The sequence below is a fragment of the Pseudonaja textilis genome, chromosome 17 (assembly GCF_049901715.1).
Source record: "Pseudonaja textilis isolate UNSWEBS1 chromosome 17, rPseTex1.2, whole genome shotgun sequence".
NCBI lineage: Eukaryota > Metazoa > Chordata > Lepidosauria > Squamata > Elapidae > Pseudonaja > Pseudonaja textilis.
The window spans coordinates 8,120,090-8,146,718 of NC_142006.1; the positions used below are offsets into that span (position 1 = coordinate 8,120,090).

At 45.2% G+C, this 26,629-nt stretch overlaps 1 protein-coding gene across 7 annotated transcripts in view; it reads left to right on the forward strand.

The window, feature by feature from the left end:
- Positions 1-26,629, forward strand: part of MAPKAP1 (MAPK associated protein 1) — an 81,224-nt gene that overhangs the window by 35,797 nt on the left and 18,798 nt on the right. For all 7 annotated transcript variants that reach the window (XM_087914616.1, XM_087914623.1, XM_087914620.1 and 4 more), the window contains 3 exons: positions 1,544-1,720; positions 10,713-10,822; positions 21,647-21,754. In XM_087914616.1, coding sequence (XP_087770742.1) covers positions 1,544-1,720; positions 10,713-10,822; positions 21,647-21,754 — 395 coding nt within the window. The remainder of the gene's footprint in view (positions 1-1,543; positions 1,721-10,712; positions 10,823-21,646; positions 21,755-26,629) is intronic.

The window sequence follows — 26,629 nt, forward strand, 5'->3', positions numbered from 1 at the left end:
AGTCCCACCCAGAGGTGGGCTGCTGCCAGTTTGCACCGGTTCTCCCGAACCGTATGTTCATTTTCTGAGCAGCAATTCGGAGAACGGTTTGTCGGAAGAAAGCATTTCCCACTTTACAGGCCTAATCCCGCAAGGAAGGAAAGATTCTCGTGTGAGCAGTGAGCAGAATGGTTTAGCTTTCTATGACAGCTGTCAGTCATTGATCTGCAGAAGGGATTCCCCCATTTCTAATCTTAACGGTATTTAGGGGCGCTTTTTGCAAGCAAAGAAATTTTGTACAGGCAATCCTTGATTTACAGCAGTTCATTTAGAGACCATTCAAAGTTATAATGGCACTGAAAACAGTGACTTGAGGAAAGCCTCTGTAGCCCGAAAAATAGGCCCGTTTCGTCACTTCCGGTATTTCCGGAAATACAGGAAGTGACAAATGGGCCTATTTTTCGGGCTGCAGAGGCTTTCCTCAAGCCTCCGGGAGGCTGAAAAAGGCCTCCAACAGGCCAAAAATCAGCTGTGAGTCACACGCGTGTGCAGTGAGGTAAGCTTGCCTGCGGCTCGCGGGCCGGCCAAATGGCTCTGCGTGCCACCTGTGGCACTTGTGCCATAGGTTTGGCATCACGGGTATAGGGTCTGCCATGAAATGTCTGCAAGAAAACCCCCAAGCGTGAAGAACACCAAGGACCCCATGGCCACGTGAAAACCATAAGTCACCAATGCCGTTTTAACTTGGAACACTCATTAAACAAACGGTCGTAAGTCAAGGAGTAGTTGTATTCCAAGACCCTGCACTTTCTGGTTACCTGTCCACTGAAGAGACACCATAAGATAGAGAAACTTGAGAGGGGTTGTTATTACCTCTCTCTAACATACAATAAATGATAGCTTAAGGATGAATTATCTGGGATATGCACGCCTGGTGGTGAACTAAGTTACCCACCCAAGTTATGCGAATTAATTGGGGAAAATAGCAAATCAGAGAGTCGGCAAAATAATTCACTGTCACATCCAATCAATAAACTTTGTAAATCAACTCGCTTAATGCTCCTTTCCAGAAATGATCCATATAGATCAAGCGGCCAATTAAACAATTAACATGCGCCTGACTATTAATTAATTTCCGCATCAGTCAGACAGACAGAGAAAACTTCAACTTGGACTTGTCAAACTGAACAAGGGAGAAGAAGGGGAATTCGAGTTCACAAGGGGATTAAAAATTCTGCCACCTAAACCAGGGGTCTCCAACCTTGGCAACTTTTAAGACTTGTGGACTTCAACTCTTTGCTGGCTGAGGAATTCTGGGAGTTGAAGTCCACAAGTCTTAAAAGTTGCCAAGGTTGGAGACCCCTGACCTAACCAACCTGACAACGGTCGCCTCTTCTGTATTCCCAAATATTCGAAGGGTTTTGTTTTGTCTTGAAGATTAAAATATCTATTTGGTAAACATCTACGGGGAAATCACAATCACTGATTCATAAACATGGATTTGGAATTTCTTTCTTTTTTTTCTGTGGGCCTCCCAACTTCTCTTTCTCCCGGTTCCTTCCAGCGACAACGTCAGTGCTTACTGCCTCCATATTGCCGAAGACGATGGGGAAGTTGACACGGATTTCCCACCCTTGGATTGCAATGAACCCATTCACAAGTTCGGCTTCAGTACTCTGGCCTTGGTCGAGAAGTATTCATCGCCAGGCTTGGTGGCCAAGCAGTCTCTCTTTGTCCGAATGTAAGTCTCTTCCTTCTCGTATTGATTGATTGATTAACTGACCGCTATAAGATTTTGAGATTATATAATAAGAATAGGATGCTATGTTGTTCTTCTTATGCACAAGGTCGTGCAGGAACAATAATGAAAGACCAATGCAAGGATCCTCCTCGTAGTATTGAAGAAACGTGGTTGCGCAACGCAATTTATCTGGCATCCAGGCCTTTGTCGAGGGTTTTAGCTTGCAATCATCCCCTTACAAGCCCGGGAAATTTATATGTGAAATCAGTTCTTTTCTGTTCCTTTTCTCTGACTTTACTTCATTGTTCAGATGTTTGTGAGATGGACAGCTATGTGAGGAAAGGAAAGGAAAGGCATTGATATGGGCCAGGAAATATGTTTCTGGAGACAGTTTGAATAGCAATAGCGATAGCACTTAGACTTATATACCACTTTATAGTGCTTTCCAGCCCTCTCTAAGCGGTTTACAGAGTCAGCCTCTGGCCCTCAACAATTTAGGCCCTCATTTTATCCACCTCGGAAGGAGGGAAGGCTGAGTCGACCTTGAGCCTGGTGGGATTTGAACTGCCAAATTGTAGGCAGGTGGCTGCAGCAGAAGTAGCTTGCAGTACTGCACTCTAACCGCTGTGCCACAGAGGCTCCTGTAATGCAGACACACACCCATCACCTCCAGCCCTGTGGCCACTATGAATCCCAGAAGCTAAAAATCCGGCCTATTAGAGCATACCACATTACATCAGATCCACAGGAGAGGAGCATGCTGAGCTGGAAGGCGGAGTTAAACATGTCATCAGTTTGGAATCATTGTGTTGTCACCAGAGCCCCAAATCCATCCGTGCGTATTCCATTGAGCCCGGCACCGGTTTAATTTTGACCATTCGTTGAGCAGAATTCTTATCTCCGGATAGCAATAGCCAATTCTTTGCTTTGAACTCTACAAATACTCCTGGCTGTTTGCCGCCCGAGAAGATCCTCGTCTTCGGTTCTTAGCAACGTACAGAGAATTTTTTTAACAAAACAAAACAAAACATGGTAGCACGGGGTTAGCAGGCAGAGGTGAAGGAGGCAGCTAGACTTCGCCCACTCGAAAGATCGCGCCCAAATCACCCTTCCAGCATCTCCGCCATCGTTGGCGTCTACTTGCCACCGGCGGTTGAAAGAGGCCCGTCTCCGAGCCTTTCCATAGGTTGAACTTCTTTGCCCGTTATGGAGAGTGTTAAATAATTGAGTTTGATTAGGAAAAGTCACCTCATTATCCCCCACGTACCCCCACCTGTGCCCAGCTGGTAGGGGAGGGTGGAAATGAAGCTATTAGCTGTCTCTCTGCCTGGCATCGCCAAGCGCTGAAATACATCTGTGTCTTATTTTCTCTTTTGGCACCATCACTCGAGAGAGCTAAGCAGGCGTAACCGGATTTTGGCAAGTCCCAAGGACTCTGGCAAAGTTATGCAAGGAGAAGACAGAGGGCGGCCATCCCAGCTTTGAGCGGGGCCATTCGTCTCCCCAGAGCTGAGGGCTTTTGAAAAGGCCCGCCAGGCTCAGAAAAGGAAGGCCTCCTGGCCCGAGCTTGGGGGGCCAGGTCTACTTCTCCCCCTCTCCCCATTTCATCTGTGGGGAGGAGGTGGGGGTTTTCTCCCCAAGAGGAGTCCTGGAGAGAGGCTCCTTATCTACAATACCCTCGCCTCTCCGTTGGCTCCCCCACTCCCAAAAACAAGCTCTTCCTAAGTTCGTTCACCAAGATTTTATTAGAGAAGATATCGTCAAAAATCTCCACCACTGGATTGTTCTCCTCTTTTAGAGGTCAGCCGATCTGCTAGCTCCTTCAGACAAGGATCTCTTAGCTTCCTCAGACAAGGATCTCCTTGGGCAATTGAAGAAAAAATTATTTATTTCTCTCTCTTCTCCCCCCCTTAATGGATTTATGGGTGGGTTCATTCATTTTCTCTCTCCTCTTTTTTTGTCATTGTCTCTATCTATAATCTATCCTTCTTTCTGTCTCTCACTCTCCTCTCTTTCTATTTCTCTCTTTCTCACTTTCTCTATCATCTACCTGCCTGCCTTATCTATCTATCTATCTGTCTGTCTGTCCATCCATCCATCTATCCATCTTTCTGTCTGCCTGTCTCTTCTCTCTCTCCATTTCTCTCTTTCTCATTCTCTATCCCTTTAACATCTATCTGCCTGCCTGTATCTGTCTATCCATCCATCTATCCATCCATCTTTCTGTCTGTCTGTCTGTCTGTCTCTTTCTCCATTTCTCTCTTTCTCATTCTCTATCTTTTTATCATCTCTATCAGCCTGCCTGCCTTTATCTATCTATCCATCCATCCATCATCTACCTTTCTTTCTCTCTACCTGTCTCTTCTCTCTCCTTCTCTTTCTCTCTCTCTCTCTCTCATCTGCTTGCCTGCCTACCTTATCTATCTATTTATCTATCTCTCTACTTACCTACCTATCTCCCTGCCCCTCCCTCCCTCTCAGCCTCCCTTATTCCTTCCTCTTCTCCCCTTCCTTTCCCCTCTTGCCACCCGGGCTTCCGCGTGGAGGCTCGGAAGAGAAGATGGAGAGCCGCGTTACCTGAGAATGATCACTATCATTAACATTCACCGGGGGTGAGCGTGGGGGAGGGCAAGGGGGTTTCACTCATCACTCCTGACGGCAGAGACATGGCAGCCGCTCTGAAGTGTCCACAGGTGTAGCCCGATGATACATATTACATTGTGCCACAATGGATTTATGTATTCGGTAACAAAAGAAAAGGGTAATGAAAAAATACAGACGGTAATCCTTTATTCCCCTACCACACAATTTATCAGGAAACGCCGGTGGATGATAAGTGCCGGGGATTTTACTCTGCTTGATTTAACCTTGTCACCCAGGTATGCTTTTTTTGTGTGTGTGTGAAATGATGGGGAGGAAAGAGAGTGAAGAGGCAAGCCAGTTTTTTTTATTTTTTTAAGGAGGGGAGGGGGAACGGGGGACGGTGGCCATGTTAACACCCTCAGCCCCTTCCCCCAAATACCATCCTCCTGAATGGCCTGGCTCCATTGGCACTCGTGGTACAGGAAATTCCACACACACACACCCACTTACGGCCACAATTTGGGAAGCGGGCTTCCCTTGGCTGAGCAAGGCTTTTGCTAACTGGGTTGAGTTGCTCCTGATCTTACGATGCTTTTTCGCCGAGGTTGTTAAGCCAATCATTGCAGTTCTTGAGGGATTCACGGCGTCATTAAGCAAATCCGGCTTCCTCAGACCCCATTGAATTTGCTTGTCAGGGGCAGGTTGGCCAAGCTCAGAGAGCACCAAGGATGCCACAGTCATCTTCCTCCTCCTCCTCCTCCTCCTCCTCCTCCTCCTCCTCCTCCTCCTCCTCCTCCTCCTCCTCCTCCTCCCTGAAAACCCATTCTGTTATTTTGTGTCCTCCTTCATCTTCTTTCTTTTCTTCTTCTTCTTCTTCTTCTTCTTCTTCTTCTTCTTCTTCTTCTTCTTCTTCTTCTTCTTCTTCTTCTTCTTCTTCTTCTTCTTCTTCTTCTTCTTCTTCTTCTTCTTCTTCTTCTTCCCTTCTTCCCTTCTTCTTCTTCTTCCCCTTCTCCTCCTCCTCCTCCTTCCCCATCGTCTCCATAAACACCCCTCACTTCTCCGACTGATGATGTACCCTAGTTGAGTCATGAAACATCTGCAAAGAACCAACCTTCAACCGAGCTCGAGGACCCCAACCATCCAACCCTGAGTCATAAACCTTCTCTTCATGTATCTCGAGAGCATTTGCACCAAAACAGATTCCTTGTGTGTCCAAGGACAAGGGCAATAAAGAATTCTGTTCTGTTCTGTTCTATCCTATTTCTCTTTCTATTCTATTTCTATCCATCGGTCTAAATGCGGTCATCACCCCTTGGGGGCCCACCCAACATTTGGGAGATTCCTTCTTCCCCCAGTGGGGCATCTCCTTCAAATGTCAAGGCGGCACCACCGGTAACTAGAGAAGGTCCCAAGTGAAGAAATGCCTTTGGAGAGGATTCCAGCTACAGGAGACAATATGTCATCTGCGTTTTCCCCAGGAATTCATACAGAACCCAAATGTTCTGAAGTATTTTTTTTTTCCTGAAGATCTCCTCGTCCTCCCTCATTCTTTCCTCCTCCTCCTCCTCCTCCTCCTCCTCCTCCTCCTCCTCCTCCTCCTCCTCCTCCTCCTCCTCCTCCTCCTCCTCCTCCTCCTCCTCCTCCTCTTCTCCCTTCTCCAAACTCTGCCTGTCAACCCTCAACTCCGAATAGCCCATTTTGCAGCCCTGCCTGGCTCCAGTCCAGAATAAGCATCTCAGTTTGGGCTGCGCGATCCACTCGGGAGCCCTTGCCAAATCCTCACTTACTTGAATAGTTCCACTAAATATAGTCAAACGCAGAGCTTTTTCCTTCCCTCTTTTCTCTCTCTCTCTCTCTCTCTCTCTCTCTCCCTCTAACCCCCCTCCGGCTCTTTAGCCTGCCCTTTGCTTTCCTTTAAAAAAAAACACAAAAAAACCCACGTATAATATTATTGCTTTGATCAGTAAAATAAACTTTTAAAGATTGGTTCTGGGATGGGCTCCAGGGTCTGAGGTAAAGGATGGCTGACGTTCAGACATGATTCAGTAATGGAGGGATTGGAGCAATTAATTTGTCAGCTTTTGGGTAGGGGTGGAGCGGAGAGGCAGGTTTTGCTCTGAAGATGGAGGGAGGTTGTTTATCCTAGAACTGAGGGTGACGGGATGGAGACAAGAGGGAAGAAAAGTCTGTTAAAAGAGCCAAAAAAGTTCGTTCAACTCCCCCATTCTGTTCTTCTTCTGTTCAACTAAGCTTCTCCTTCTTCTTCTTCTTCTTCTTCTTCTTCTTCTTCTTCTTCTTCTTCTTCTTCTTCTTCTTCTTCTTCTTCTTCTTCTTCTTCTTCTCCTCCTCCTCCTCCTCCTCCTCCTCCTCCTCCTCCTCCTCCTCTTCTTCCTCCTCCTTCTGGTAACCACAGTTTCCCTCTTCACCTGGACTCCGTTTTCTTAACATTTATTTTGGGGTTGGGCCAAGAGAGCACCAGCAAAAATAATAATATCTCTTTCGAGTATTCTTGCCCTTCTCCGACTTTGCCCTCGCACGGCTGTCTTAAATGTCAAGGAAAAAGGTTTAGCTTGAAACCGAAGCCAGAAAAACTTTGCCGTCTATTAAAATAAGAGAGGAATTGGGGAGGGGGGTTTCCTGTCCCATTAACTTTCTCCAGGCAAAGGGGCTGCGTCAAAGGGAAAGTTCCCAGCAGATTAACGAGTCTATAAATCATCAAAAAAAAACCTTTCTCGGCGTGAACCTATTGGGCCAGTGTAGATTTCCTTGCTATCGAAGGAATAAGTTGAGCTGTGAAATCTTACGTCTATGGACCAGGTACGAAGGGTTTTGTTTTGCGTTGATGCTTGTTTTTCTACACTTTTCCGGACATCTGGTCCTTTCCATTTCTGAACAGTTATGGAGAGTGAAGCTTCCTCGCCTTCTGGAATTTTTTTTTTTCCCGTCCCTTTGAGAATTTGTATAACGGCAGCTTAAAGACGAAACTTTTAGCCAACTTCTTGCAAAGGGGGCCAAATGCTCCTTGGTTGTCATAACAGCTTTGTACTTACAAGACGGGAGGAGATCCCACTATTTCCTCGGTTGCTCAATTGTTAAAGGGTGCAAGCCAGAACTTTCCAGTTCTGGCTCCGTTTTGCTGGTGGAAAAAAAGCCACTTGGGACAAGAAGATGAGAGAACACGTCTGGCCAGCGAAGGTCTTTTCTTTATCCATCTAAAGATTGTCCGTTGGGGAATTATGGACCGTTCCCAAGATTGTTTGTCTGGAGAATCCCGTTTTTGCAAGGACCCAGATTGCAAAAGATGCTTTAACATGTCCTGGCCTTTTTTAGCTCTGATAACCGATAGTTCCTCGCTGCTCGGTGCCAAAATATACAAAAATTGAAAGATGCGCATCCTTACAAGATGCCTTCCCTCAGTGGAGGGGTGTCTTACCTATCTTTTGAATGAAAGCTCTCTAACGATTCTCTTTCAGGTGTAGTTTGAAAGATGAGGGGCCCTGGGTGCTCTCTGAGCTGGGTTGTTTTCTGGCAGACATTTCATGACCCAGCTAGGTAACACCATCAGTGTTAGAAGAGAATGGGATTTGGGGAGTGGAGGAGGAGGAGGAGTGGAGGAGGAGGAAGAGGCAGAGGAGGAGGAGGACTGTGGGGTTCTTGGTGATCTCTGAGCTGGGTTGTTTTCTTGCAGACATTTCATTACCCAGCTAGGTAACATCATCAGGGCTAGTGATCAGTTCTAACACTGATGATGCTAGCTAGTTTGCATAATGAAAGGTCTGCAAAAAAAACCTTAAGTTCAGAGAGCGCCAAAGATCCCACAGTCGTTGTCCTCCTCCTCCTCCTCCTCCTCCTCCTCCCCCCCCCCGTCCTCATACCCCACTTCCTTCTAGTACTGATGATGTGACCTAGTTGGGTAATGAAACGTCTGCAAGAAAACAGCTAAGCTACGAGAGCACCAAGGACTATTATAGTCCTCCTCCTCCTCCTCTTCATCCTCCTCCCACTTCTCCTCCTCCTCCTCTTCCTCCTCCCCCTCCTCCTCCTCCTCCTCTCCACATACCCCATTTCCTTCTGATGCTGCTGATGTGACCTAGTTGGGTAATGAAACGTCTGCAAGAAAGCCACCAAGTTCAGAGAGCGCCGAGGCCCCTTCATTTCAACCCCAAGCTACAAATACTGTCCTTCATTGCTTCGAAAGACATTTGAACCTCTTCTGTGGTGGAAAAGTTGGAAAGAAACATACATTACTTTCTGTTTGTTCTGGACCAGAGCTGGGCAGCCCATCCTGAGTTCCTTATTGTTAAGCAAGTCTGTCACCAAGGAAATAGCTAAGACCCCTTGCAGGTTTCACGAAAGGGAGGTAACTAATGATAATAATTTGTCATTTCTATCCTGTTCATCTACTGAGGTTTTTAGATAAGCTTAGATTTAAAACCCCCCAAAAAGCAGTAATTGCAAAATGCAATCTAAACAAGCCGGGAATAACCATCTAAAATAGATGAGGCAGATTAGCAGAGGTGCTCTTGGAACGTCTGAAAGTTACTTCTGGGTCCCTATCTCATACATCTTGCCTAATCCTATTTTTCTTCCCTGGTGCGGCTTTGAAGGTGCAAGCTTTGCTCTGAAAGAATTGGCCTCCTCTGAGGGGGTCGCTGAGGCCACTTGGAGGTTTGCCTGTGTTCTCAGGGTCCCCTGAGTTGGTGCCAATGGGTGTGGAGCCTCCTTGGAAGGGCTGAAAGGACCGTGTAGTAGACTGGAGATACCCAAAGTCGTATCCCCCCCGTCCCCCTTTCAAACCAGCGGTCCTCTCTGTCCAAAATGTGGATTTTGCTTCCTTCCAAAGAGCCTTTTAAATGCTGATGGATGCAACACAGATCTTTCAGCCGTTCCGTACCAATTTGCACCACTCAGGTGACCCTGAGGACACAGAACAAACCTCCAAGTGGCCTCGACGACTCTCTAAAAAAGGATGCCAGTGACCAGCCGTCTGCAAGGAGTAATAAATCTTTCCCTTCCCCACCATCCAGTCAGAGCAACCTAGCCTTATGCAACGGAGAAGTTTAGGGACTCTAATTTTCTTTCCGTCATGTCTGGAAAGTGAGAAGGAGAAGGCAGCTGGGGTGGCGGTGGGGGGACGGACTACTCTGGCCTGGGAAAGGACCCAGGGCAATAATCCACAGGGCTGTTGTAACACTCGCCTTGTTTTGACAGCGAGCATCGCCTGGCCCCCGCGCATTGCCAGGGTTACAATCCAAATCGGCCGTCTTTGGCAATGCCCTTAATTAGGAGGGTTTCGATTCCATTCCAAGAGACGCAAAAGGGGTTCCGGGGTCAATCCAAACAAACAGCATTGCCTCTAACAGCCAAAGAGCATTAATTGCTCCGGATTGAATCTGCCCCATTTCCCCGAAGCCTCCTGAACTCCAAGCTGAGCCACGTCAAATTTGCAGCGTGGAATTGAAGCACGGCCTCCCCTGACACCCCCAAACCTGCCCTCCGCAGAACTAGGAAAAATTTTTTTCGGATCCCTCACAAGTTCCCCCCACCCCCACCCCAAGAATCCTACCTACGAAATGGGGTGCAGGAGATCAAGTGAATAAATAAAATGGGGACAGGCCAAAGCTTTTTTTTTTTCAAGCGAGAGGCTCGCTTGGCTTCAGCAGTTCTTCAAAACTACAAATTCAGGAGCATGTGGGGGCTCCATCCCCGGAGGTTTTCAAGAGGAGACTGGACAATAATTGTCCAGAATGGTAGAGGGTCTCCTGCTTGAGCTAGGGGTTGGACTAGTTGACCTCTAAGGTCCCTTCCAACCCTATTATTCGTATTCTATTCTGCTCTGTTCTATTCTGTTCTTTATTATGTTCTAGTCCTTATTCTATTCTTTTCCTTATTCTATTCTTTATTCTGTTCTATTCTAGTCCTTATTTTATTCCAGTCCTTATTCTATTCTATTCTTTATTCTGTTCTATTCTAGTCCTGATTCTGTTCTATTCCTTATTCTATTCTAGTCCTTATTTTATTCTAGTCCTTATTCTATTCTATTCTTTATTCTGTTCTATTCTAGTCCTGATTCTGCTCTATTCCTTATTCTATTCTAGTCCTTATTTTATTCTAGTCCTTATTCTATTCTATTCTTTATTCTGTTCTATTCTAGTCCTTATTCTGTTCTGTTCTAGTCCTTATTCTATTCTAGTCCTTATTCTATTCTAGTCCTTATTTTCTTTCCGTTCTCCATTCTCTCCTATTCCTATTCTCTTCTCTTCTATCCTAATCCTATCCTGTATTTTTGGTTCTACTCTATTGTACTCCGTACTCTTGTTTGTTCCATGTACAATTCTTGCCTGCGCGAACCACTTTGTGCCCCTCAACTCCTCTCCCCCCCCTCTCTCTCTCTCTCCTGCCATTGCAGAAACGCCGCGCATGGATTCTCCCTGATCCAGGTGGAGAGCCTGAAGGTTACCATGAAGGACATTTTGCAGAAGGCTCTGAAGCGAAGGAAAGGGTCGCAGCGAGGCTCAGGTGGGGACGAGACCTCTGGCTACACTTTTGTTTGCACTATAAGAATAATAATAATAATATTGTTATTGTTTTGGAGGGAGGGCAGTGCATTTCATGGCCGCCCCCTCCCCCCACTCTGATCTCTTTCAAATATTGTGTTTGTTTGGGGGGTTTTTTTTGTGACAATGCACCCAGTGACCTCTCTTAGCAATGCCGTTGTGGCAGCTTAGCCCTTTTAAGTCCTTGGGCAAGAAGCAGGCATTCGAGGTGTTTTTAATTGCTTTTATTTATTACATCTGTTGGCTGCCCATCTCGCCTCCGCCCGGCTCATCTTCTCCTCGCCAGTTTTTATATTTTGCACTTTGCTTATTTTGGAAACAAACAACACCCCCCACCCCATCCAAAAAAAGTAGTCTAGGAATGATTGCAAAGAAAAAAAAAGTAGGAAGGAGAAATGGATTTGGGCTGTAAATCTGGAGCTCTGTCACCTATTGTCTTCCTGTTTGGTTTTATTTTATTTTATTTAAATTACAGGCCGTTCCTTGACTCACAACGGTTCATTTAGGGACCATTCAACGTTAATAACGGCACCGAAAAATTTAACTGACGACCACTTTTCACGGTAATGACCAGGAGTGGGGATTCAGGACTGGTTTGAATGAAGCACACGCTCACCGAACTGGCTGGTTTATACCAGTTGAATCCCACCTCTGGTTATGACCTTGGCAATATCCCCACGATCAAGAATTCAAACCCTTGGCAGCATGACGTCGCTAAATGAACTGTCTGTATGCCCACAAAGCATTCAATAAGGCGAGGAGGAGTGAGGAATCGTGGGTACCTGAGCCATTTTTGGAGGCTTCTTCCCTATCGTCCCATCCCTTATATAACGAAAAAACCAACGTCGAAAATCTACCTTTCATTCCGACTTAGGCTAGCACATAAAAAAAGAGAGGGAACGTTTTCTCTCGTTTTGAAGTGTTCCATCCGGCTCCTCTTCCCAGCTGGCTTCGTTCCTTTGGAATAAACATGGAAACAGCTTGAATGTTTTATCCCGACGGTTCCTCCCCAAAAAATGTCTCCCTGACGCCTAGGTATTTTGCCGCAAGCCTCCCCTTTTTCCAGGGTTGAATCGGCCAACGTTCCCAACTTGAAAGAGGATGCTTCAAAAAGGGCTGCATTTTGTCCCAGGTCAAAAAGACCCAGAAGATTTCGCTCCAACTTGGAGACGATTCTATCTGGATTTTTTGCTTTGGGCTCGGAGTCTTCCAAAGCGGATGGATTGAACCGTTTCGGCAAACGTGTTTTGCAATTTCAGTATTTCCGTCTTTGCACTCAGAGCGGCCGGCTATTGAGATGGAGCTGTTTTGTCAAACCCGTGTTTTGCCCCCAAAAGGCAACCTACCCTGATTGATTCTCACATGTGCACCCAATTTACTTAGCAGGTCATAAAATGGGGCAAAATTCACTTAAGGACCATCTCCGCTTAGCAGCAGGAATGGTGGCTGTAGGTCAAGTAAATACACTTCTTTCCACCATCTCATTCAGCCTTTTCCAAACTTCTCCCTCTGCGTCCTTGCAGCCCCATCTGGCTACGTGTTCCTTGTTTTTGAAAAGGAGAAATAATAATAATAATAATAACAACAACAACAACAACAACAACAATGCTTGGGAAGTGTTCAACTAGTGATTTGTGATATGAAACTCAGCATAGTTATCTCGTTTGCTGTGTACACTGTTGTTTTTTGTGTATAATAATAATAATAATAATAATAGTAAACAGCAAACCCGTATCAACCATCATTGTCATTAAATAATATTTGAGATACATTTTAAAATGTTCAGTTGACTGAGTTTCATATTTAATGACTAAAGTATATAATTATAACAAAAAAAAAACCCTTTTAGATCTTCTTGCTTTTAATTGTCAAGAAAGTCCTTTGGCTCCGAGAGGCCTGTACAGCCTTAAAGCCCCCACCGAGCCGAGAAAATCTGTCTTGACATGTAGAAATAATTACGGTGAGAAATGGCACCGGCTTTTGAATCGCCCACCACAAAGAACTTTAATATAAACCTATCTATAGACTCAATAGAGATAAGCATCTTGTCTCAGTTAAATGAATGAAAGCTTTGTCTTTTTTTTTTTGCTTTTTTTTCCTCTCTCTCTCTCTCTCTCTCTCTCACACACACACACACACACACACACACACACTCCGGACCAGTTTAGTTTTTAACTCCACTGAAAGAAAGAACCCAGGCTTCTGTTTAGGAAAGCGGGGAAAGAGATCAACGCAGCCCACCCAACCAACCACCCCTTCCGCTCCTTCCCCAAACGAGTCTATAATCTGTCACCCGATTTAATTAGCTATCTCCAGATGAAAGCTGAAGTTTTAATAAAAGTTAGGAGAGATAACACCCACCGAAAGGACACGGATGAGCTGTCTCAAGGCCGCATTCGGGGAGGGGAAGAATGATAAGAGCTGTAAAAAATGGCGAGCAGAGAGCAATCGAACGGAGCAATGAAAATCGGATTTATTTATTTATTTTAAAGGGGAAAGGTGCGGGGGGAGGGGGGAAGGGAAGGAGGAGGAGGAGGAGTTGGCCCCCAGCCAAGCGCCATCGTTCACCCTGGGCTGCTGGCAAGCCCTGTCCAGATGTGCCAGCCCCACGTCGTGGCTCTCGCCAGCTGACTGCGCCGTTTGATAACGCCGCTCTCCGGATGCCCATCGCTGACCGCGGAGATGGAATTAGATGATGATGATCTTCCCACTAGTTGAGAGGGGAAACAATGCATATAAATCTTGATTTCATCTCAGCGTGAGAAGTCTTTATCCGTCATCACTCATAATGAACAAGTCGTTAGCCAGGATGAATGGTCCTCTGCTCGGCTCCCGACACACACACACCCCCCCGCTCCCCGGCATCTTCCTCCTCCCCATCGAGCCACCCCTTTTGTTCACCTTTTCTTTCTTCCCTCCCTTCCTTCCTCTTTCCTTCCTTCTTCCTTTCTTTTTTTCCTTCCTAACATGATGGCTGGGGCTTTAGATTTTCTTCCTTCTCTCCTTCCTTCTTTCCCCCTCTCTATCCTTCCCCTTCCTTCCTTCCTTTCTTCTTTCTTTCTCTCCTTCCTTCTTTCCCTCTCTCTATCCTTCCCCTTCCTTCCTTCCTTCCTTCCTTCCTTCTTTCCTTCCTTCTCTCCTTCCTTCTTTCCCTCTCTCTATCCTTCCCCTTCCTTCCTTCCTTCCCTTCTTCCTTCTCTCCTTCCTTCTTTCCCTCTCTCTATCCTTCCCTTCCTTTCTTCTTTCCTTCCTTCTCTCCTTCCTTCTTTCCCTCTCTCTATCCTTCCCCTTCCTTCCTTTCTTCTTTCCTTCCTTCCTCTTTCCTTTCCTTTCCCTCCCTTCCTTCCTCCTCCCTTACTTCTTCCTTTCTTTTTTCTTTCCTAGCATGATTGCTTTGGCTTTAGATTTCCTTCTTCCTTCCTTCCTTTTTCTCTCTCTCTCTATCCTTCCTCCTTCCTTCCTTCCTTCCTTCCTTCCTTCCTTCCTTCCTTCCTTCCTTCCTTCCTTCCTTCCTTCCTTCCTTTTTTCCTAATATTATTGCTTTAAGACTTCCTTCCTTCCTTTGTTTTTCTTCTTTTCTTTTATCTCTTTTCCCGCCTGGTGACTTTTATCAGTTTTCCCTGCCCATCAAACTTTCTCCTTCTCGCGCCTAATCTTGTGAACGGCTGACGGGTGCGCATAACTCTGCCTTTACCAACCTGGCACCCTCCAGGTGTGTGTGTGTGTGTATGTGTGTGTGTGTGTGTGTGCGCCATAACTCCCATCATCCTCAGCCAGCACAGCTGGTGGCTGGGCTGCCACACCTATAAACAACGAGCCGTCCAACTAAACTTTCCCTCAGCTGTCCAACCAAACTCCCAACTGAAGTGGCATTTTAGGAAGGAAAGGAGTGATGAATAATAGAGTCGAAAAGGGACCCTGGAGGTCTTCTATTCCAGCCCCCTGCTCTGGCAGGACACGTCCCAGACCTAATTCTACGTTCATCCAGATACTGGGCAATTCTGCGCCTTCCCTTTTGGAAGCAAGCTGTCCCAACTCCCTCTCCTTTTCTTCTAAGATCCCCCTCGGGAATCGCTGACCTTCTCCGCCGTTTCCTTTTCTTGACTCCCTGTATAAAAAATGTCATTCTAAGCCTTGTTGCCGCCAACCTTTAGCAACCTTCTCAGGCATGAGGGGGAAAAGTTGACACGTCAAGTCCTCGGTGACAAATGGAGCTCTGAGAAACGGCTCTGTTGCAAGTTCCCTTCTATTTTATTTTTTTAAAGAAACAAGCGGGGGACTTAAACCGCAGCAGAAACGGCCCCCCCACCGCCCTTTTCCCAATTCAATTCTCTGCAATTCTCTCCACTCTCCCTTTTCCGGGCAGCCGGCGTCCTTTCTAGGGAGCCTTTGGTGCCTTTCTCGGCTTGGAGACGTTTCACAACCCAACTAGGCAGCGTCATCAGCGCGGGTGGGCTTCAAAAAATTTAGCGGCCGGTTCTCTGCCCGGTGGCTGGGTGGGCGTGGCCTAGTCGGCCTCCTGCACCATGGCGGGAGGGGTTGATTTCGCCTTTCCTGGGCTCCGGAGGCTTTCCTTGAGCCTCCAGGAGTGCAAAAACGGTCTCCCAGGCTCTGGAGGCTGGAAACAGGCCCATTTCTGGCCTTCTGAAGCCTCTGGGAGTCCCTTTCTTCTTCTTCCTTCTTCTCTCTTCTTCTCTTCTTCTTCTTTCTTCTTCTTTTCTTCTTCTTCTCTTCTTCTTCTTCTTCCTTCTCTTCTCTTCTTCTCTTCTTCTTCTTCCTTCCTCCTCTTCTCTCTTCTCTTCTCTTCTTCTTCTTCTTCCTCTTTCTTCCTTCCTTCCTTCCTTCTTCTTCCTTCCTTCCTTCCTTGACTCTGGTCATTTTCTGTTGTCCCTCGAGGAACGCAGCTTCCTTAAGCTCTTGTTTTCTGCCCTTTTAATTTTCTTAATTTATTTTATAGAGAATTGATATGGCCCCCCCAGTCCGCTCACTTTCGGGGACTCCAGGCAACTCGCAAAATAAAAATAAAAATTGAATATAGGCATTCCTCGACTTACAACGGCTTACTTAAGTGGCCGTTCACAGTTACGACGGCGCCGGAGTGGGCGGGGGAGTGACTTTATGACCGTTTTTCGCCCTTTAAAAGTCACCGAATTGTGCTAAGCTCCTTCAAAACATCTTTTTTTCCCCTCCTCCCCCCTTTACGATGATAAGGCCAGGATGGCGAGATTCAAACGCGTTCCAGCTTGAAGTCCTTCTTCAGAGGTTTCCTCCCGCTCTTCCAAAAGCCCTCGGTTTAGACATTTTAATTCTTCTTCTTTTTTTAATATTTTCTTCCAAAACTTTCATCGGCTGCATGGAATTTTCCTGCCCGGACACCCCACCCCACCCGACAGCCAGGAACATCTCAGTTTTGCAGATCACGTCCCTTGGAGTTTGCCCAACAAAGCCGCCTTCGCTCAAAGGCCACCCTAAGCCGTTCTTGTACCAGACAGCTGTTTCCAGCTGCAGGCACATTCCACCGAAGGCAGCCTCCGTCTCCCTTCCTTCTTTCTTTCTTTCTTTCTTTCTCTCTTTCTTTCTTTCTTTCTTTCTTTCTTTCTTTCTTTCTTTCTTTCCTTCTTAGTTCCAAAGGTTCTTCGTGCATTATTCGGTCCTAAACGTTTTCCTTTCAGGGCCGCAGAAAACGTGGCCTGCATTTTTCCATAGGAGAACCGAAGGAGCCTTGGGGTTTGTTGCAATTTGGGGTGTGGAGGGACATGCTTCACAGCAGCGTCCAAAAGGAAAGAGCCACGTTTGAAACGGCTTCTCGTTCCTCTAAAAGGGCTTTGGGCCCTTTCAAGAAAGGCCGCTGGAAGTAAGAAAAAAGACTAGATGGTGGGGGGGCTTTTGGGGGGGAGAGGTGGAGCAACAGTTGTGCCCAATTTAAATTTAAAAAACGGGGCCTTTTTATTTATTATTTTCATTCTCCCTTTCCTGAGGAGAAGTGGAAAAATGCCACGTTTAATGGCCTGGTTAATTTAGCCCCTGAAATTGCAATATAAAGAAGCGTGGTATGCGTGTGTGTGTGTGTGTGTGTTTGTAAGTACAAACATGCACACAATCCTGGAACAATCTTCCCTAGGCAATAGTAAAATATTTAAATATAAGGAAGGAAGGAAGGAAGGAAGGAAGGAAGGAAAGAAAGGAAAGAAAGAAAGAAAGAAAGAAAGAAAGAAAGAAAGAAAGAAAGAAAGAAAGAAAGAAAGAAAGAAAGAAAGAAAGGAGAGAAAGGAAGGAACAAGAAGTAGGAAGGAGGGAGGGAAGAAAGGAAGGAAGGAAAGAAAGTGTGGAGAGGAAGGAAGGAAAGAAAGAGTGGAAAGAAAGGAAGGAACAAGAAGTAGGAAGGAGGGAGGGAAGGAAGGAAGGAAAGAAAGTGTGGAGAGGAAGGAAGGAAATAAAGAGTGGAAAGAAAGGAAGGAACAAGAAGGAGGAAGGAAGGAAGGAAGGAAGGAAGGAAATAAAGAGTAGAGAGGAAGGAAGGGAAAGGAAGGAAGGGATTGGAAGAAAGGAGAGGAAGGAAGGAGGGAGAGGTAGGTAGGCAGTTAGGGAAATAAGGAAAGAGAGAGCGGGAAAGAAAAAAAGAAAGGAAGGGAAAGAAAAGAAAAGAGAGAAAAAGTGAGCTGAGCATATGGAAATTGTGCGTTCAAATAAATGCCGCAACCAGCTGATGGAGTGTTAAATCAGCGCTGCTTAAGAATTCAACTGCGGGGGAAACCGATAGTAAATCCAGAGTGACAGAATTTCGAGGAAAGGGGAAAAGGACCTTGACGCCCGGCCTGGGACACACAAACGACTAGCGGTTCAGAAACCCATTTTGCTTAACGCCACCTTGACAGCTAGCGAAATTACAGAATTTAGTCAAAGTAGCCCTTAAAATAAATCAAATCCTCTACTAGCTCCTTACAAGGGAATAAAGTGAGCTGGGCGGTGTGTGTGTGCGTGTGCGTGTGTGTGCGAAAGTCCAATTACAAATTTACTTGTGTTAGGGCCTTATTTTATTTTTTTAAAGAAGGGAGTTTGCAAACAGCGAACGATGTGAGTGCCCCAAAGGGTTTAAAACAAAACAAAACAGACAACTTTGTGATTTTCCCCACCAGACGTCTTTGGCAGCTTTTCGTATCACAAAGTGGGGTTTTAAAGTGTTGCGGTATAATGCGTTTAGATCTTTGTGCGTACGGGGGACGTTTTGCCGATCACTGCCCTGGCTGGAAACGAATAGCGCAGGATGGAAATGATCAAGGAGCCAGCACCGATATTCGTAGCTCAGGGTGAAACTGTGGGATCTGAGCTTGTGGACGTTTCTTTGCCCAGCCAGGTAACAGCATCAGTGCTAGAAGGGAGTGGGTTTGTGGAGAGGAGGAGGAGGAGGAGGATGTCTAGGGTCCTGGATGCTGAACTTGGTGGTTTTCTTGCAGATGTTTTATGACTCTACTAGGTTACTGCTAATACTGATAATGTTACCCAGTTGGGTTATGAAACGTCTGCAAGGCACGCTAGATTTATAACAAAGAGTAATGTGTAAACCCAACTAAAATACAGTCCAAGCATAATCAGTAATGCCTCTTCGCTGACAGCCATATTTTGATCAAATAAAGAGGTATTCCTGGACATTCTTCCGTTTATTCCAATAGAGAGTATCACAAGAGGTCCAAGTTTTTTGACTTTTAAGATTCTTAGACCCCTGGCTAGGACTCAAATCCCTGGAGTCAACAACCAATAAATTATACCCTGATGTTTATTAGGAGGAAGAGACTAGTAGCAGCAGTACTGGTAGTCGTAAGAGTCAGTCTGAAACAATGCAGTGAAAAATTATTTCATCAAATTGTAACCGAAAAGATGGCCCTGGTCACCATTTAAAAGAGTTTGATTGGGGCCTTTAATTGTTCAGTTCAATTTATTGATCCTAACAGAAGGGATATTTTGTTTGAAAGGCAGAAAGAGGCCAAATCACAAATTCGCTTTTATTTACAAGGAAAGCACCCGCTCAGCCTCGCAATTAATCGGGTGCGATTTCATCACACAATTTCATTGCTCCTAGCCAGAGGACAGAACTTCCGGTTTCTGTAATCAACCCATTTCTCACAAGGAGAGAAGGGAAAAAGTACCGTTGAGATCTCTTACTGGGGTAGAAAGCGGTCAGCAGATTGCTTTCTAAGGATCTCGGTGGAAGCTATAAAAATGAGGTTTTATCTGCCACAAGTAGTCCATAAATTCCCAAAGAATCGTTCGCTGAATTTCCCTTTTTTTTAAAAAAAAAAATTCCTGCAGCTGTGGACTCTTCCTTGGGTATATTTCCCTTCGATGTCAATTTTTGGAATGAACTCCATCTGTCTCTAGCAGCTCTGATCTATGGGGCATAGGATAATACAGCTGGAAGGGACCTTGGAGGTCTTCTAGTCCAACCCTCTGCTCCAGCAGGAGAACTTTGTTCCGGATTGCTGAAATCAGGGCCGTCTTAATCCTGTCTAATACAAGCTTAGGATAGATAAATACCTGGGCAACGGCGAGTTATCGGCTAGTCTTTCTATAAATTTGCTTCTCTCCTGCCTTACAGTACTCTGCTTGCTGGCTGTTGTTAGTCTTATCTGCATCTTTCTACTCCTTTTTTTAAAAAAAATATATATTTTGCTGTGATGGTGGTTGAGTTTGTTTTCTGCTATTCCCCACCCCCTCTGGAAGGAAGGAAGGAAGGAAAGTGGGCTGGAGGGAGGGAATAAAATCACATTCAGAGTGGTTTATTTCCCCCCCTGGCTCCGTCAACCTAGACCCATTCATCTCTCATTGCTGCTGAAAGTTAATGGACCCCAAATTGTATTCCCCAAATATTGGGGGGCGGTGGGGAGGCAGGAAAGTAGCCAAACCCAAACCTGGTTGATCTCCGGTGATCGGTTCAATTGAGTGGCCATTTTTAGCCATTATTCCTGGCCGGAGCGGTGGTGATTTGGTGGACAGATCTGTATGTGTGTGAGGGGTGTATGTGTGTGTGTGTGTGCGTGTGTGGAATTGGCTGTTTGATAAGAGCCCAGTTATCAGTGGGGGATACTTCCTCATTTACATTTAGATGAGTATTGATTATTTATTTACTCCGAGAAAGGGAGAGTCATTCCCAATCTTATCTTTCTTGTCTGGGGCTTGTCAGCAGAAAGAGAGATAGAGCTCCTGACATCAGGCCTGCAGATAACAGGCGCTTTTATTTTAGCAGAGATAAAAGTTGGAATTGGGGCTTTTTCTCGCCTTGACTGAAAAGGAGAAGTTTTAAAAATTAGAACTGATGGGTCTGGCTTTTCAAAAAGGCCACCTGGAGGCTTTGCAATTTTGCTGGCAGGCAAAGATGGCTTCTTAGAGTAATGGAGGAGGGGGAAGGAGAAGGAGGGAGGGGAGAGAGAGAAAGAAAGAAAGAAAGAGAGAGAAAGAAAGAAAGAAAGAAAGAAAGAAAGAAAGAAAGAAAGAAAGAAAGAAAGAAAGAAAGAAAGAAAGAAAGAAAGAAAGAAAGAAAGAAAGAAAGTTGTGAAACACACACACCGTTCATTACGAAGGGGCTGGTTGAGTTAGGGGTGTGTTCCTTTAAGCACAATTGTTCAGTTGTGTAGTGTGACTCCCTCCGAAGGCCATCTGTTGCGAGACCAGAAGTCTTCCTTGAGTTATTAGTTGATTGGCCGCTGGGAGAACAGACCGTCTGACTAAAAAAGCCAAGGGCCCCATCCAACAAACCATGGCTTATGTTCTACCCTCCAAGGCCCGATACAGCCACCTCCCTCGTCCATCTGGGGCGATGGATCTTTTTTTAAAAAAAAAATTTTTTTCACCCGATAGGAAATAAAAGCGGTTAAATACACACCAAGCCGTCGTTTCAACCCGTATTTAATTAGTGGGGCTTTCCTTTAATGACACTTCAACGTAAAGTAAATCAAGCCAAATGGAGGTCAGCTGGGGATGATTTTTGACCAACATTGGATCTCAGCAGTGTCTTCTTTTTTAAAAAATAAAATAAAATATCACTGAAGGAAGTGGGGCCGTTTTTTGGGATTAGTCACCCCTAGGAAGGATTCTTTTGTCGAAATCAGCCTTAAGATAAGCTCTGTATGTTGCATGGCTGGAATACGGATAGTGGAGCCAAAATTAACGTACAGAAGCTTACCAGGGGAAAAATCCAACCTAGAACTAAGGAGAAATGTCTTTTAATTTGTAAGAATAATTAACCAGAGGTTTTTAAGAAGATACTGGACATCCATTTGGCCAGAGTAGTAGAAAATATCTTGCCTGGGGCAGGGGATTAGACCTCCCTTCCAACGCTATCATTCCTATTCTATTCTATTCCTTATTATTCTATTCTATTCTATTCTACATTCTATTCTATTCTATTCTATTCTATTCTATTCTTATTCTGTTCTATTCTGTTATTTCAAATTCTATTCTCTATTCTATTCCTTATTCTGTTCTGTTCTGTTCTACTCTACTCTACTCTACTCTACCCTACCCTACCCTACTCTACTCTATTCTGGCTTATTTATTCTTCGTTCGTCTATTTATTTGACCATTCTTGCCTCGGCCTGTTCCCAGAAAGGGAAACTGACGAATAAGATGAGATGATTCTTGGGTGGGAGGCGAAACATCTTCAAGAGAGAACAAAATAAATCCAGTTGCCTCTTGAAAAAGCACCTTTGGGACAACCAAGACCCAGGTGGGTGGTTGTGACTGAGAATCTCCACAGACAGTCTTTATAAAAGTTGTTATTGTCTCTTTTCAGGACCTCAATACCGCCTGGAGAAACAGAGTGAGCCCAACATTCCCATCGACTTGGATTGTACCTTGGAAAGCCAAAGCACTCTGGAATTTTGCCTCGTCCGTGAGAATAGTAGGTTGGCTCTTTTTCTTCTTCTTCTTCTTCTTCTTCTTCTTCTTCTTCTTCTTCTTCTTCTTCTTCTTCTTCTTCTTCTTCTTCTTCTTCTCCTTCTCTTTCTTCTTTCTTCTTTCTTCTTTCTTCTTCTTCTTCTTCTTCTTCTTCTTCTCCTTCTTCTTCTTCTTCTTCTTCTTCTTCTTCTTCTTCTTCTTCTTCTTCTTCTTCTTCTTCTCCTTCTCCTTCTCCTTCTCCTTCCTTCTTCCTTCTTCTTTCCCTCCTTCTCCTTCTCCTTCCTCCTCCTCCTCTTTTTCCTCCTTTTCTTCTTCCTCTTCCTCCTCCTCGTTCTCTATCATCCTCTCCTCCTCCTCTATCTTTTCCTTCTCCTCCTCCTCTGTCATCTTTTTCTTTTCTCTCTCTCTCTCTTTCTCTCTCCTTCCTCCCTCCCTCCCTCCCTCCTTCCTTACAGCCTTTTATAAACAGCTTTCAGCTCACGTAAGTTACGTCCCCTGGCTTCCCAGCTCACGGTGCTTTCACAGCCCTCTCTGAGCGGTTTACAGAGTCAGCCTCTTGCCCCCACAAACAATTTGGGTCCTCGTTTTACCGACCTCAGAAGGATGAGTCAGCCCGGAGCCGGTCAGGATCGAACTCCTGGCGGTGGGCAGCATTAGCCTGCGAGACCGCATTCTAACCCCTGTGCGACCAGGGCTCAGCAATTGCTCTTAAACTCCCAAATCCATGGATCGGTGCTTTAGCGATCCAGATCACAGGCCTGTAGTTATTCCTGGCTGCTCCTCTCTTTAGGATTGCTACCTTTTTGAGCCTGGCATTTAAGGCATTATTCAGAAGAGGGGAGTGGGTGTAGTCCTGGACAGCTGGTACTCCGTTCTTCGGATGCCCCAGAGAGATCTCCCAATTGCCGTGAGACATCCCCGTCTAATTTTAGCTGCTGTAATTAAAATCAGCCATTTCTTCAGATAAAGGATTTGCAGCGTTAAGGCATATATGTGTGTATGTGCGTGTGCATATATGTATGCATACATACATACATACATACATAAATATATATATATTTAATTTTTTTTTTCCAGAAGAGCAGTCATGCACATGTATACCCGTATTCTCTTTAAGGAGCTGAACAGATGCTGGAGAAATGAACGCCAAAAGGCTCCGTTTTGAGATCTTGTGTGTTTATATTTCAAGGGATTAAGTGAGGAGCGGATTTTTTTTTTTTAAATCAAATTATTATTAGCAAACAAGATGTCTTCTTTTTTCTTTTTTTCCCCCACCCGCCCTTACTGGGGTTGGGAAGACGAACACAACCGGTTTCCATATTTGGGAATGTTCGGTAGGAACTGCGTTGAAGCGGGATTATTTATTTATTTATTCATTCATTCATTCATTCCACTTTCCCCGCTCCTCTCATTTCCCCACCTCTCTTCTCTGCTCAGGAGAAATCCCTGCACTATTCATGGTTAATTTCCTTTTATAGTTCCCACCCAGCTTCTGGAGAGTTCCTGGTTCCCATTTCGTCATTAAATTGTAATTAGTATTCAAGGGAAATTGGTCTTAATATATTAAAATTGGTTAAGTGCCTTTAGTCCTGTATCAAAGCCAATATCTTATTGGAAAATGTAATTGGGGACGCTGTGTATGTAATTAATTGAATTACAATTAAGAACTTTCATTAAGCAATATACCACTACATTAAAGCAATAAGAGGATGGGTTGTGGGATTCAGGGCCGTGTGGGTATATAGTGCAGCACAACCAACCTTTATTGTTGTTTTCCTGGGGGAAGGAGAGAAGGCTCATCCTTCCGAGGCTGGAAGAACTAAGTATTATTTCAGGTCTGAAGGTTTCCTTTAAGTAACTCTACAAGCGGTAGTACCTAGGCGTTTCTTCAGCATTTCCTTAGCATCCTCTAGATAAGCCAAAACATACGAAGAAGGGTTTGCAGGAATTGGGCAGGTCTAGTTTAATGAAAAGAAGGACTAGGGGAGACAAGATAGCAGTCTATTCCAATATCTGAGGGGCTGCCCCAAAGAAGAGGGAGTCAAGCTATTCTCCAAAGCACCTTCAGAAGGCAGGACAAGAAGCGATGGATGGAAACTGATCAAGGAGAGAAGGAAGCTAGAATTAAGGAGGAATTTCCTGACTGTGAGAACAATCAGTGGAACAACTTGCCTCAAGACGTTGTGAATGCTCCAACCCTGGAAGTTTTTAAGAAGAGATTGGACAGCCATTTGTTTGAAGTGGTGTAGGGTTTCCTGCCTAGGCAGGGGGTTGGACTAGAAGACCTCCAAGGTCCATTCCAACTCCGTTATTCTGTTACATGTGAAGATCATAGTAGCCACCGTCTGCGTTTGGTCTCTGGACATACCCATTTGAAGAAAACCTCCGGTAGACAACAAGGAACGGCGTCCTCCAAATCCCTTTTGCATTCATTCACGTTGCTCAAAAGCATGGATAAAATAAAGAATAAAAACGGCCCCGGTTTCCTACTCTTACTTCTGGATCTCCTAAGATCTCTCTGAGAAGACTTGTCAACCCTATTAGGATCGGAGGTGGAATGGACTTCCATTTTATTCTCACCGCTGAAGCGGCTCGGGCTGCTGCTAACCCAACGAACTCTGGCAACTTCCAGATAGTTGGGATTCAGTGCCGGGAATCTCACAGCTCTCACCTTGGTGGAGAATCTTTGGGGTGGGTAGGTGGAGGTGTTAAAAATCCACACGCCTGGAAGTCCAAGTAGGAAACACTGGGCTGTGTCAACAGGCCAGAAGTCCTCGTTCTTAACTAAGGGTTTGAATCCAAGGTGGCCACCCTCCTAGCGCAAGATCGGGCTGCCTCTGAAAGCCATATTACCTCTGGAGAAATCCCGCCTTTTCTTCGCTGCTCTCTTAAGTTCTCCCTCACACATTCTTGTAACTACTCCCAAGAAGCTAATTAGCTTTTATTTTTTCTAAACCTGCGAACGAACGTGCAGACTCCTAAAACAGGCAGCTCGTCCCAGAATCTCTCTCCTTAGAAGGAAAATCGCTTGCCGTTTGCAGAGCCGTTCTGTCTCGCTGAAGGAGGAGGGGGTCTGCTGTAATCCTACTAAGAAACCTCCTGTCTCAAACTGTAGGGTATTTTTTATTACTTTATTGTTCTTGTCGTCGTCAGGATGGCATTATGAGATGTTTTTTTTCCCCCTCCCCTCGGTGGATTGTTTTGCTATTTTTATAGGCAGTGGAATAACGTCAATGGCTTTTTTTAAAAATATATATATATATATATATATATATATATATATATATATATATATATATATATAAAGCGATTTTCAAATATTTGAGAGTAACAACTCTATACAGGTTTCTCCCCCCCACCCCCAAAACCTGCTTATCTAAGTTAGCTTATTGAAACTGAAAAAGGGCTGAGAAAACAAGCATTGATTGGGTGGGAAAGGACTCTTTTTAATTGTTGGTCCAGGGAAGACATTATGAACTAAGCAACCCCCTGCAAAAATTGTTTGCTTCTAAGCATTACATTTCTTTCATTTGGAATTTACATTACCTCTGCCTTGATGTCTTAAGAGTTGGCCTTGAGGCTCTTCATATTTTATGTTAAGGAATGATCTGAAGTGCTCCTGAAATGTCTGGCCGTGTTGCCGCGGAGAATTTTCCAGCTTAATCTCGGATGTCGTCCGAGAATCCAACCTCATTCTTCACTCTGAAAATTTCCCTCCTCTTTGGCCCTTGAAATTATTCCACTGAAATGAAACAATTGGGTGTTTTACCAGTGAGTGCCTTTTCCTAGCCTCTTGTTTCCTTCTTCCTGATTCTCAAAGCCTGGAGGTGGAATCAAGAAAGACGTTAGCCTTGTATCCTTACATTCCCACAAATGGTCTAAACCCAACCCTTCTTCAATTCCGTTGACTCTTATCTAAGCGCCGATTTACCCGTTGACTAGATTCTTGTGTATGAGCAATAAATCAGCTTGACTGGTATTCAACCTATAGTCCTGATTCTTCACACCTGACACTTACATATTTTTTTACAAACATGGCCACTCATGAAAACTGCTTTCCTCCAGATGGGACATCCCAAGTTTCTTCAGCCCGTCCTCATAGGCCCGATCTTCAAGTTCCTTCACTGCTGTCTTCTGAACTTCTTCCAGCTTGCCAATGTCCATCTGGAAATGTGGCGTCCGCCCATCTAGTCCCAGTTTAGTTCTGGTATTGACTTGTTAAGCACCTTCAACAATCCCAGAAGCTTCAAGGTTGGACTGGACGTCAAATGTCAAGCAAAACCTTGCCTAGAGATGTTTACCCTTGACAGTAGACTCTCGAATGTCCATTGGACTGCAAGGAGATCCAATCGGTCAATCCTGAAGGAAATCAAGTCGTGAAGAGTCAGACACAACAACTATCCCCAGACCAAAATGGTTGTGACAAGACCCAAGTTATTCTTATTTCTATGTAGGCCAAACCGGCCTTCACCAGCTCAACGGGAAGAGTTATCCAGTTATCCGGTCCCTTCCGAGGCCTTGAGGAAGTCAGGCAAACCTGATTTATTTTACAGATTCAGAAGTCCTGCCGGATTTCACACGGCATAGCATTGGGGTGTGAAATCGTAATGACTGGGCCATCTGCCTTAGTCTCCATGTACCAATTGAGCTTTGCCTTCGGCGCGTGTGTTCTCGTTGGGAGCGATTTGTTGCTCTTCCAAGCCTACTTTACCCGTTCCTCTTCCTCCCCGTTCCCAATTTCTCCGAGCCGACAACAGGCGGACTTGGTTCAGCAGGACAGGATAAAACAGCTGGAGAACAGCGGTGGCCGCCTCGTTCAGTAACCCGAATAGCTGCCGTCCTTCTCACCTGGGCCATTGACACGAGCAGAAAACGAAAT